Source organism: Gobio gobio, assembly GCF_949357685.1.
Source record: "Gobio gobio genome assembly, chromosome: 24".
NCBI lineage: Eukaryota > Metazoa > Chordata > Actinopteri > Cypriniformes > Gobionidae > Gobio > Gobio gobio.
In genome coordinates, this window is record NC_137120.1 from 33,999,004 (window position 1) to 34,012,385 (window position 13,382).

At 37.8% G+C, this 13,382-nt stretch overlaps 1 protein-coding gene across 2 annotated transcripts in view; it reads left to right on the plus strand.

Moving 5' to 3' along the window:
- The window catches only part of sbno2b (strawberry notch homolog 2b), a 69,652-nt gene that overhangs the window by 30,753 nt on the left and 25,517 nt on the right, over positions 1 to 13,382 (plus strand). For both annotated transcript variants that reach the window (XM_079807438.1, XM_079807439.1), the window contains exon 4: positions 4,236 to 4,350. In XM_079807438.1, coding sequence (XP_079663564.1) covers positions 4,236 to 4,350 — 115 coding nt within the window. The remainder of the gene's footprint in view (positions 1 to 4,235; positions 4,351 to 13,382) is intronic.

Consider the following 13,382-nt stretch of genomic DNA (forward strand, 5'->3'; position numbering starts at 1 on the left):
ATGATTACACGAGACAGAGATGGGGCATTATGGGATGGGTTCAGTGTTCCAGAGGTTAGTGCCGAGTGAATTGTATTGTGTTGATGGAATGTGCTTGAATCAATGTGCCAAGCCTGCGGTGCAATATCAGAAGAAGGGGATTTCCATATAACCTCGGTCTGAGGAGATTTAAATGTGGACCATTTTAAATGAGGAACTGGTGCGCTGAACTGCAAATTCGCTGGTTTTGTAATGAAAATGAATTCTAATGTTTACTTTATTAATAAATGTCCCTTGTTTTATAGTGTCTTGTAGAGCGCTAAAATTCTGCATACATTAGTAATATTCAATTTCACAGATTTCAGATGCGCCATACACATTCCCTGTCCATTCAAAATACATAACAAAACTATATTAATAGTATCAGCAGTTGTTGTCCATTTTGGTTAAATCATTTTTTGGCAGATTGTCTTTGTTCAGTATGATGTATACCGTTAAATGTCTTTAAAAGAAGTCTCTTATGCTCACCAAGGCATTTATTTGATCAAAAATACAGAAAAAAAACAGTGATATTGTGAAATATTATTACACATTTAAATACCCGTTTTCTATTTGAATATATTGTAAAATGTAATTTATTCCTGTGATGACAAGCTGACTTTTCAGCATCATTACTCCAGTCTTCAGTGTCACATGATCCTTCAGAAATATGCTGATTTATTAATATCAATAATATTATTAGTTGTGCTGCTTCATATTTTTGTGGAAGCGTGATTTATAGATGGTTCAAAAGTACAGCATTCATTTAGAAATTTTGTAACATTATAAAAGTCTTTACTGACAAAAAAAACTGACCCTAAACTTTTGAACGGTTGTGTATATGATTATTATTCATACAGTAGGGGCTTCTATTTTATATTTTTATAATTTAATATCATTTTTCAAAATAATTTACGTAATCAGCACTGATTTCAATGACAGATTTCCTGTTAAATAATTTGTTTTGTATTGTTCAAAATCCCATAACATTCTGTATATTTGGAAATGTTGAATCCCAGATGATGAAAGTCGTCTCAGACTTTTAAACTTCATTGCATATGTATTAATGTGTGTGTGTGTGTGTGTGTGTGTGTGTGTGTGTGTGTGTGTGTGTGTGTGTGTGTGTGTGTGTGTGTGTGTGTGTGTGTGTGTGTGTGTGTGTGTGTGTGTGTGTGTGTGTGTGTGTGTGTGTGTGTGTGTTTTGTCATAATTCATCCTACATCAACTCAATTGAGAGCCACGGTTTCTGTTCTCTGATCATCAGAAGTCACATATGCTTAATGTCAGTTTGCTGTCCAAACAGTAACTAGCATGGCAACATGACAAAAATATCCAGCTCGGAGTGAAGCTTCCTGAAATGTAATGTGGTGATTTCCGAAAAAGTGAGAGACAGAGAACTGAAAGTGAATGTCACATGACGCGCATGACTCGTAAGGTAGTTAATGAATGAATGTCACATGATGGGAGGCCGTCAGAGGACACACTTTAACTGTCTTAAACACGCTCGTAATCTATACAGATATACACATTTGTGAACTAGAATTACATTTAAACAAAAAAAAAATTATTTTTTTCGTACGGCCTCAATAAATATGTTGTTTACATTGACTTGTTTATAATGTACACTTATTAATGTGTATGTAAGAAAAATGATGATGGATGTGGAAAATCTTGATGAAGAAGTTTATTGCAGAATAGCGGTGACAATGTACATGTAGCACTTTCGGTTCACCGGTGTCAGAATGAACCCAGAACATCAAAATCTCGAACCTTTTATCCTGTTACAGTTTAGCATTCTTAAGGGATTAGTTCACTTCAAAATGACAATTTCCTGATATTTTACTCACCTCTATCTCATCCAAGGTGTTCATGTCTTTCTGTCTTCACTTGAAAATAAATTGCGTTTTTTTGAGGGGAAAAAATCAGGATTTTTCTCCACATCATGAGCCCCATTTCCACCGAAATTACCCGGAACAATTTGTCCCTGGAACTTTTTTTCGCCCAGACCTGCTGCTGTCTGCGTTTCCATCGCAGTCTAAAGTACCGTGAAGATTAGTCCGGTGATGTAGGACTGCACGACTTTCCAGAGCCCACTGGATTTCGTCCTCAACATATAATCTTCATTTCATTTCATTTATGCATTTGGCAGACACTTTTATCCAAAGCGACTCATTCAAGGTACACATCTTTTACATTGTGTCAGTTCTTGCTTTCCCTGGGAATCGAACTCATGACCTTGGCGTTGCTAGCGCCACGCTCTACTGTTTGAGCTACAGGAAATCCTAAAAAAGCTTAAAGGGTTAGTTCACCCAAAAATGAAAATTCTGTCATTAATTACTTACCCTCATGTCGTTCGACACCCGTCAGACCTCCGTTCATCTTCAGAACACAAATGAAGATATTTTAGTTGAAATCTGATGGCTCTGAAAGGCCTCCATTGGCACAATGCACTTTACACTCTCAAGACCCATAAAAGGTACTAAAGACGTCGTTACAAAGTCCATCTCACTACAGTGGTTCTACAATAACTTTATGAATCAACGAGAATAGTTTTTGTGCGCAAAAAAAACCTAAATAACGACTTACATAGTGATGACCGATTTCAAAACAATGCATCATGAAGCTTCGAAGCGTTATGAATCAGTGAGTCGAATCATGATTCGGATCGCGTGTCAAGCCGCCAAACTGCTGAAATCACGTGACTTTGGCGATTCAAACCGCTGAATCGACTCACTGATTCATAACGCTTCGAAGCTTCATGATGCTGTGTTTTGAAATCGGTCATCACAATATAAGTCGTTATTTAGGGTTTTTTTGTGCACAAAAACTATTCTCGCCGATTCATAAAGTTATTGTAGAACCACTGTAGTGAGATGGACTTTGTAACGACGTCTTTAGTACCTTTTAAGGGTCTTGAGAGTGTAAAGTGCATTGTGCCAATGGAGGCCTTTCTGAGCCCTCGGATTTCAACTAAAATATCTTCATTTGTGTTCCGAAGATGAACGGAGGTCTTACGGGTGTCGAACAACATGAGGGTGAGTAATTAATGACAGAATTTTCATTTTTGGATGAACTAACCCTTTAATAAAGCCTGAACCTCGTCGTCGGTCCATTGTTGATTCGAATAGCAAAGAACTCTTATTGCACGCACCGCAACAAGACTTTTAGGTTGAAATAAAATGCTGCGTGAACCAATCAGCAAGTCCCACCCCCGAAAGTTCCTGAACTTTGAAAAAGTACTACCTCGCAAGAAGGGCCGTTTTGAGGGGACAATTTTTACCCCGAACTTTATTTAGACCCTGGTTCCTGCGGTTGAAACACACCGAGTACCACCCCAAAGTCCCTAGTTCCTGGGGAAAGTTCCCGCGATGGAAACGCGGCTATAGACTTCAATGGCAACCAAAATGTTGAAGGTCCAAATCAATGCAGTTTTGAAGGGCTTCAGAGGCTAGATACCAGACGAGGAATAGGGTCTTCTCTAGCAAAACCATAGGTCACCCCCCCCCCCCCCCAAAAAAAAAAGATTATATTTTTTAACCTTTAATTGCTGATCTAAATTGCTGTACCGCCCCAAGAGAACGTGCAGAGCCTCTGAAGCCGTTCGAAGCCCTTTGAAACTGCATTGATTTGGACCTTCAACATTTTGGTTGCCTTTGAAGTCTATGATGTGGAGAAAAAATCCTGGAATGTTTTCCTCAAAACACGTAATTTCTTTTCGACTGAAGAAAGAAAGACATGAACATCTTGGATGAGATTGGGGTGAGTAAAATATCCAAATTTTCATTTTGAAGTGAAATTGCGCCTGTTGTGACAGCTGTGGTCTGAAGTTGTGACACTTCAATGTCTGAGATGGTTCTCTGTGTCCCACACCCATTCTCATTCAACTAATAATTGATGACCATTTGCTCAGAATGTGATCAATCCAAATGGTACATATAATAATATAACTTGACTCTCTTCTTCTGTAGGATAATTAAGCCATTTTGGGGATGAGCTCATTCTAAAATATTCTTTAGTCGAGGCAGACTACAGTTTCTACATGTGTAAATGTTTTTTTTATGTCCCATTGTGACTTTTTCTGTCACATTGCTGTCATTAGGATTTCATGACATAAAAAAAACTGTGAATTTCCTTCTTCCTTTTTTGTTTGCTCCGCTCGTGATCCATCACGAAACTAACTCCTAATGCTGCTCTTACATTTATTTTGTCTCGCTCAGGCAGCACCTTTTCAACGGCCCATCAGACATGCACACGGATTTGTTTCCCAACGGCTTCAGCGACTTCGACTTCGACTTCTCCAGCCTGGATCTCCCTCGGAACGGAGACTCTCAGGTAAGGCCTGTTGGCGTATCCCGATGGCTTTGATCCTCCTCATGTTGTGTCCACGGTCTAGACGGGATGAAGACTGTGTTTGTCATCTCACAAAGACTCATTATTGATGAGCGGATATAGTTTCATGGCTGTTTGAGAATGAAATATCTGTAGTGTCTTTTCTTTTTTTTTTGTCTTTTTAAGTCTGTGGTGTTTGAGTGGATTAGAAATGTTTTGCTACTAAATAACGTTTTTAGCTTCTGTAAAACAATTGTGATTATTGCCGTACTCAAACATAATCTATTTTGGTCAATATTCAAATTATAAAATGCAACTAACCATATTATCATGCGAGTTTACAAAAAAAAGCCTATAAGCGCGTCCAGTTGCACTTTGTCACAAATGTATCCGTCACTTGTACAGTTTGCAGGACATCCCTGTGTTTTGAGTGCATAAAAACATTAAAATGCCATTTTTTTTGTTAAACATTTTTGGTACTGCTTTTGGTACTGGGTCGCCACAGAAGAATCATGTTTTGAAAGTGCAGGAGTGTAGAATGAGTAACCTTTACCCCAAAGATACATTTCAGCAAAAAAGAGCTCTTCATGTAAATATTATTCTAAAAATTAAACAGGTTTTTAAACAGGTTTTCCCCGTCTGCCATTGTTACACTCTCTTCTTCCACTTTCATTTCTATGAAGCATATCTTGAAACACTTGATTAATTTCACTGTGGTCACACCTTATTCCCATCACGGGGACCTGTATTCTGCCACCTATAAGTGGAACATAATGGGTATTAAATCTGGATCCACCCCTCGTTCACCGGCGACAATGTTTCTGGCTCCGGGCAGCGCTGTAGCGCTTTAATTGCCACGCACTCTGACATTGTAACAGAATTGCTCAAGCAGTGGTTTCAGGTTCCCGCCCCGCCGTAGCTAAGTTTACTTGAGTGTTTGTAACAGGAACATTACCTCAGCGGCTAAATAGATATAGAAACTATTTCAGTCTCAATGGATTCAACAGAGGAAAAAAGACTAAAATAAAGCTATATTAAGGCATTTCGTCATCCGTTTTTTAGAGTGTGGGCTGTTTCGAAACTTGCCAAAGAGAAAAACACTAAAGTGAAGAATTCAGACTGGATGATAAAGCTAAAAAAAGTATTTATTGAATTATATTTATTGAATATTAGATAAAACTTTAAACAAATATTGTTTAAATATTTGATAAATGAAAAAATATATTATTTGGACTATATTTTAATCATATATATATATGTGTGTGTGTGTGTGTGTGTGTGTGTGTGTGTGTGTGTGTGTGTGTGTGTGTGTGTGTGTGTGTGTGTGTGTGTGTGTGTGTGTGTGTGTGTGTGTGTGTGTGTGTGTGTGTGTGTGTGTGTGTGTGTGTGTGTGTGTGTGTGTGTCTCTGTGTGTGTGTGTGTGTGTGTGTGTGTGTGTGTGTGTGTGTGTGTGTGTGTGTGTGTGTGTGTGTGTGTGTGTGTGTGTGTGTGTGTGTGTGTGTGTGTGTGTGTGTGTGTGTGTGTGTGTGTGTGTGTGTGTGTGTGTGTGTGTGTGTGTGTGTGTGTGGGCATGTTTTCGTGAAATATCAGGACACAAATGTGTATAATGACATGGGTATGACATAGTTATTACAAAAAGAGGGTGAAATATGAGGATGTTACCCATGTCCTCACTTTTCAAAATGCTTATAAATCACACAGAATGAGTTTTTTTCACAGAAAGTGAACTGCACAGTCTCCTGTGAGGGTTAGGTTTAGGGGCAGGGTCAGTGTAAGGGGATAGAAAATACGGTTTGTACGGTATAAAAACCATTACGCGTATGGAATGTCCTCATATTTCACAAAAACAAACATGTGTGTGTGTGTGTGTGTGTGTGTGTGTGTGTGTGTGTGTGTGTGTGTGTGTGTGTGTGTGTGTGTGTGTATGTGTGTGTGTGTGTGTGTGTGTGCGCGTGTGATTTTATATTATACAGTATATTAATATTAATTATTAATATAAACAAATATTTTCAGCTTTTTTCCGATATTCAAAATATTTCTTCAATATTTTAGATAAAAGCTGCCAAACTATTTAGGTATTATTTAAATAAAAAAATATTATTTTAATTGTGTAATTATTACTTAATTTTGAGTTTTGTATTGTTAAAAATAAATCATACTTTTATCATGTTAAATCACCTTGAATATTAGATCAAATCTGACAATAATTATGTAAATATTTATTTAAATATTGTATAAATCAAATATAAAATTTTATTTATTATATTATTATTATTTCTCTCTCTCTCTCTCTCTCTCTCTCTCTCTCTCTCTCTCTCTCTCTATATATATATATATATATATATATATATACAGTTAGGAAAATAAGTATTTGAACACCCTGCTATTTTGCAAGTTCTCCCACTTAGAAATCATGGAGGGGTCTGAAATTGTCATCATAGGTGCATGTCCACTGTGAGAGACATAATCCAAAAAAAAAATCCAGAAATCACCTGAGAAAATCAATGTTAATATTTGGTACAGTAGCCTTTGTTTGCAATTACAGAGGTCAAACGTTTCCTGTAGTTTTTCACCAGGTTTGCACTGCAGGAGGGATTTTGGCCCATTCCTCCACACAGATCTTCTCTAGATCAGTCAGGTTTCTTGCCTGTCGCTGAGAAACACAGAGTTTGAGCTCCCTCCAAAGATTCTCTATTGGGTTTAGGTCTGGAGACTGGCTAGGCCATGCCAGAACCTTGATGTGCTTCTTACAGAGCCACTCCTTGGTTATCCTGGCTGTGTGCTTCGGGTCATTGTCATGTTGGAAGACCCAGCCTCGACCCATCTTCAATGCTCTAACTGAGGGAAGGAGGTTGTTCCCCAAAATCTTCGCAATACATGGCCCCGGTCATCCTCTCCTTAATACAGTGCAGTCGCCCTGTCCCATGTGCAGAAAAACACCCCCAAAGCATGATGCTACCACCCCCATGCTTCACAGTAGGGATGGTGTTCTTGGGATGGTACTCATCATTCTTCTTCTTCCAAACACGTTTAGTGGAATTATGACCAAAAAGTTCTATTTTGGTCTCATCTGACCACATGACTTTCTCCCATGACTCCTCTGGATCATCCAAATGGTCATTGGCAAACTTAAGACGGGCCTGGACATGTGCTGGTTTAAGCAGGGAAACCTTCCGTGCCATGCATGATTTCAAATCATGACGTCTTAGTGTATTACCAACAGTAACCTTGGAAACGGTGGTCCCAGCTCTTTTCAGGTCATTGACCAGCTCCTCCCGTGTAGTTCTGGGCTGATTTCTCACCTTTCTTAGGATCATTGAGACCCCACGAGGTGAGATCTTGCATGGAGCCCCAGTCCGAGGGAGATTGACAGTCATGTTTAGCTTCTTCCATTTTCTAATGATTGCTCCAACAGTGGACCTTTTTTCACCAAGCTGCTTGGCAATTTCCCCGTAGCCCTTTCCAGCCTTGTGGAGGTGTACAATTTTGTCTCTAGTGTCTTTGGACAGCTCTTTGGTCTTGGCCATGTTAGTAGTTGGACTCTTACTGATTGTATGGGGTGGACAGGTGTCTTTGTGCAGCTAACGACCTCAAACAGGTGCATCTGATTTAGGATAATAAATGGAGTGGAGGTGGACATTTTAAAGGCAGACTAACAGGTCTTTGAGGGTCAGAATTCTAGCTGATAGACAGGTGTTCAAATACTTATTTGCAGCTGTATCATACAAATAAATAGTTAAAAAATCATACATTGTGATTTCTGGATTTTTTTTTTTAGATTATGTCTCTCACAGTGGACATGCACCTACGATGACAATTTCAGACCCCTCCATGATTTCTAAGTGGGAGAATTTGCAAAATAGCAGGGTGTTCAAATACTTATTTTCCTCACTGTATATATATATATACAGAAATATTGCTTTAAATTAAAACAATTTTTTACAACAAATATTTTATTTTATTTTAAAGCAATATCTTTCTGCTCTTACTATCCATCCTCCAAGCTTCTCATTGTCCTAATGATTCATTGAAACTTGGAAAGATACCCAAATAAATAAAATGATTTAGTGAGTTTAATCAGCGATGCTAAGGTCTAATAAAAAAACACATTCTGTTCTGGCTTACGCAGGGTTTTGGTCTTTGGTTGAAAAATAATTTGAACATGTCTGAGTGACTCAAGAAAGGTGGATGGTGAGTAAGACCTCCTCTGTTGTGGTTAGTGCCATGCTATTCTTCAAGAGATCCAAGTCATGGTGCCCAGCTGCGGCTAGGGAAGACTCTCCATCACACTGACACTCCTAAAACAGAACTCTTGAGGTCACGATAATAGACCGGTGAGCACAGCGAGCCCTCCTGATGAGCTCAGCCTAATATCCCCATATCGTTTGTTCATGTCTACAGACTCGGAACTGTAAATAAACTTTCAAAACTGTGAGCTTGTTCAGGATGTAGTTCCTCATCATGTGAAGCTCTCTCAGGATTTCCTCTTTTTGTTTAGACACGAGTTGTTGTTTACAGGATGTACAACCGTACAATCAAAATAAAGACATACCGCAAATCTTCCAGCCTCCCACGGCTTGTTGCTCTATTTAAGATGCGCAGTTTGGTTAGTAATGGGTCACTAGTTTTACAACAACTGAGTAATGAGGTTGTCTATGAATATATCATACAGTATAATAAAATAAAAATATAATACTCTTTGTGTGTGTGTGTGTGTGTGTGTGTGTGTGTGTGTGTGTGTGTGTGTGTGTGTGTGTGTGTGTGTGTGTGTGTGTGTGTGTGTGTGTGTGTGTGTGTGTGTGTGTGTGTGTGTGTGTGTGTGTGTGTGTGTGTGTGTGTGTGTGTGTGTGTGTATATATGATTTATCTCTGGCAGTAATATATATATATATATATATATATATTTTTTTTTTTTTTAAATTAATATTCACAGAACTATAATTGACAGAATATACAAACAAAAATCTACTTTTCTGCAATGCAAATTTTTATTTTTTATAAAAAAAAAACAAGTAAAAAGACAGTAATGAAATAAGAACATATAAACTAATTTCAAATGACAGCACAAATAAATGCAATAGAATAAAGAGTGATATGAAATAGACACAAATTACAAATTATTTTTTTACACAAATTCTGTGTTGTTGTGTATTTTAATTTTCTGGTAACCAAATGAAGGCATAAAACATGAATTTATTTTTAATTAAATTAAATTTAAATAAACCCTTGCATTTTTAGCAAACAAAGTGCTGCACAACAGATGTTCCCTGTTAAAATTAAAACATGGAAGAAAAATTGTGTGATTATTCCTTTAAAAATAAAGGTTTAATTATTGTTTTATTGTTGGTGTTGTTATTATTATTAGTATACATAGTAGTATTACATTAAGACTTACATTATACTATATAATAGCAATACAATAGTACATCGTACTATACAATAATAATATATTTCTGTCACAAGTTAAACCAAACATTTATTTTTGACGTTTCTGTGTGTATATGATGACAATAGTTTTTCTCAAATTAAATGATAAAATGCTAATGAAGTGACTCTCAGAGCGGCTTTGGAGAAGTTCATCTGCTCATGTCGTCATAGTAACACAGCAAGCGTCACGCATGCTTTGTGTGTGTTATACATGTAATCGCGCGTCTGCCCCATTCATTCACACAGAGACGCAGGACTGTGTAGGAATGTAGGATTCCTATTCAAATAGTCTTCTTGTGGTTTCATATTCACAGACACTAGTCCATATCGCAATGTGATTTAAGTGTACTGGCCTACTTTTGATTTGATCATACATTATACAGTAAATTCAGTAAATAAAGACTGGATTCCTATTCTGTCTGTGTTTCATGGAGATCATGGAGCCCATGGCTTATGTGCGCTCCACTTATATAGATCAGTGGTGTGTGCGCTTTTGGTGTGAGCTAGAAACTTGCGGGAATTAGTAAAATTATTCGCAATATAAGCACTAATTAACCGGAGAGAATGAGATGAGTGAGTGAGGGGACGTGTGTGTGTCAGGAATTGGTAAGACGTGAGACGTCACCGATCCGGGCCAATCATGCGGAAAATCGGCTGATTCCGAATCCGAACTCTGGCCGATCGATCGTTGCATCTCTATAAATTATACATAGAATTTAAATTATTTATTATATAAATGTAGCCTGGATGCCAGCCGAACTTAGCCCCGCCCACAACATTTGAGGTCGGGAAGTTCGGTCTGGACTCGATCCGTTGTGGAGCAACTATGCTCGAACCAGAGCTGTTCGGACCAATCAAATAGTCAGGGCGGGCCAAAGAGCGCTTGGGTTGAATTTCTTTACTAAATGGAGAACTTCTTCGTATATATGCATTCACATTTACTATTTCTCTCAAAAATGATGATCGTGTTGGTAAGTAGGGGAGAGCAGGGACGAAAGGTACCATTTTTCAAAAAAACCTAATTTTAAAAGATAATGTTTTAGACCGAGATCTATTTTTGCTGTGGTCAATAACTCACAAGTGTGGTCTATCAATAGCAGGTGGTATTTTGTACAAATGTAGAACGACTACAGTATAATTTCACTTTGAACATAAGCTGCACATTGTGACTTTTGACCCCATCAGGTGGGTCAAAAGTAACACAACAATACAAGCTAGATTTTTTTTGTGTTACTCTTGTTTTTATTAAACATACCTGACTATGACCTTTTTAAGATGTAACTGCAAACATATTTTGTCCTTTATCTTTGCAAAAAAATTATTAAATTACATTTTCATTTTAAATGTTAAAGTTCATCAAATGTTTCAAATGTAACCTGACAGGACAAACTTGAATTGTTTAGAATATTTTTTTATTTGCAATGTCAATCAATTTGATACGTTTTTTCTTCAACAGTATGAACAATATGAAAATTAAATTAAATTAGCATAATATGCATTAAATATATAATAGCGGGACAAAAGTAACAAGTGTTACTTGTGTCCCGACAGGAAGTCCTGACATTCAAACACGATTTACTTTTATACTGAAAACCTTCAGGGTTGTGTAACAGCACTAAATAACCCGTAGATTGATCAATACTGTGACACATGAAACAAGAAACTTGCCATACTTAAAAACTGCATTTCGGACCTAACCGCGGGAAGCGATGACGGAATCACATTATATATGCCAGATCCGTCAAGGGTTGTGTGCTGAATGTGCTGTCATAGCTTGGAATGCAAATGTAGTCAGGGCTCTGAGAAACTCGCTTTGTTACTTTCGTCCCGTGTTACTTTCGCCCCGGTTCTCCCCTACTCTTCTAAATACAAAAAAAAATTATGTAAAAAATGTAAATATTTCTTTTTACAATAATCGTTTACACTCATCTTCTTCTTCTACTTCTTCCAGCGAGCGTGTAGTTGAGTTCTGTTGACGAATATGCGTTGCTCAACATACGTCACTTACTCCGTTGCTCTGATTGGTTGTAGGTCTATCCAATAGAGACAAGCTAAAAAAAACACAGAACTAAGTTTTTATAAGCTGTCGACCCAAAAAAACGAGACAAAATGGGATACAGGCAATAAGACGTGAAGCATCCGCAGGAAGAATGGGTAAATTGGGATCCTGACACTCAGTGTGCCTATGTGTGCAGTAAACATTTTGTCCCTGTTAAATCAAATATCCAAATGTCAGTTTTACATATTATATTTCCTGTTGCTGATCACGTTCCCCTCTAGTGGGCGTAGTTCTCAGTGTAATATAACATGTTGCACTCAATTGCCTGTATCCACTTTTTTGTCCTTAAACGCTCATCAAACGCAGCTTATAAAAACTTCTGGGTTTTTGGTTCTGGGTTTTTTAGCTTGTTTGCTGCACACCTTGTCACATATCAGTTTTAAGACACAAGCTCTGTTTTTTGTTATAAGTCAGAAATGACAAGGAGGACCTTTCACCCAATACAAAGTCAATGGAGACGGTTTGATTGCCCAACCTGTTTTTGTTCATTTGTCTATCTAATTTATCTACATATTTTATAAATTGGATATATGCTGCCTGCATCATGTTTTGTTCTGTTTTTTCAGCATTGTGGTGGATATTTATAATGTAAAAAGTTCTACATGTTATGTTAGCATGGACAATGGCTGTCTCAATGTGTTTGAAGTTCAGTTTTCTCATTATCAAAGCATATTTAAACCACGTTGGCATTAGGTAGGGGATCACATCAACTCTTTTTTGCTTGTTTCTATTGATCGTCACCTGTCACGTGTATTGTAGTCGTGCACCTGGCATGAGCTTGTTGACAAGTGTGCAGCTGTGCAAAAGCACAGGGCTCTACTGAACCCAGCCTGGTGCATGACGAGACTGTGGCTGAACTACAAAATACACTGATTCTGTACACGCTCATGCATGCACCTGCATTTTTAACTCGTAAATTTAGTAAGAAATGCAGGTACATTACGAATGCATATGGTTATTATTATCTCTGTTAGTTGTTGCTTCTTTTTAAGGAGAAGTGTTCATTAAGTTTTCATTTGCTCCTCTGTTTCTCTTGTGGAAGAGTTCCTCTTGTTTTTTAGCTTTGATGAGCACTTAAGAAGTCAGAGTGTTTCGCGAACTGAAGGAAAAGAGATCTTACCTGAACTCTACAACACAAGAGAATGTGAAACCGCAGGCCGACCGCAAAGCTCATAGACCTACATGCATTTGCGTACTCCAGTCACAGGCACGTTTTGTAGTGCATGCATCATCATCTTTGTTTCTGGGAGGGACTTTGGAAAGCCTTTTTTTTTTTCTCATGAACTACTTAAAGCATTTGAACACTCTGCAGAGATTCATTTAAATGTTCAGACGGCTTTAGGTGGGAGGTTGCCAACACCGTATTGGTGTAAGTGGATTTTAGAGGAAACGTACTGTCGTTAATTTAGCCTGCACCATTTAGACCTAACCGGAAGCCTTTTTTTTCTATACACCTTCCAAAGAAAAGAAGATTTATCTGTTTAACTTCCTCGTTGCATCTCTTTCATTGCGTGTCTTAGGTATCAAATTCAAAAAGGTGTCTTGGTTTA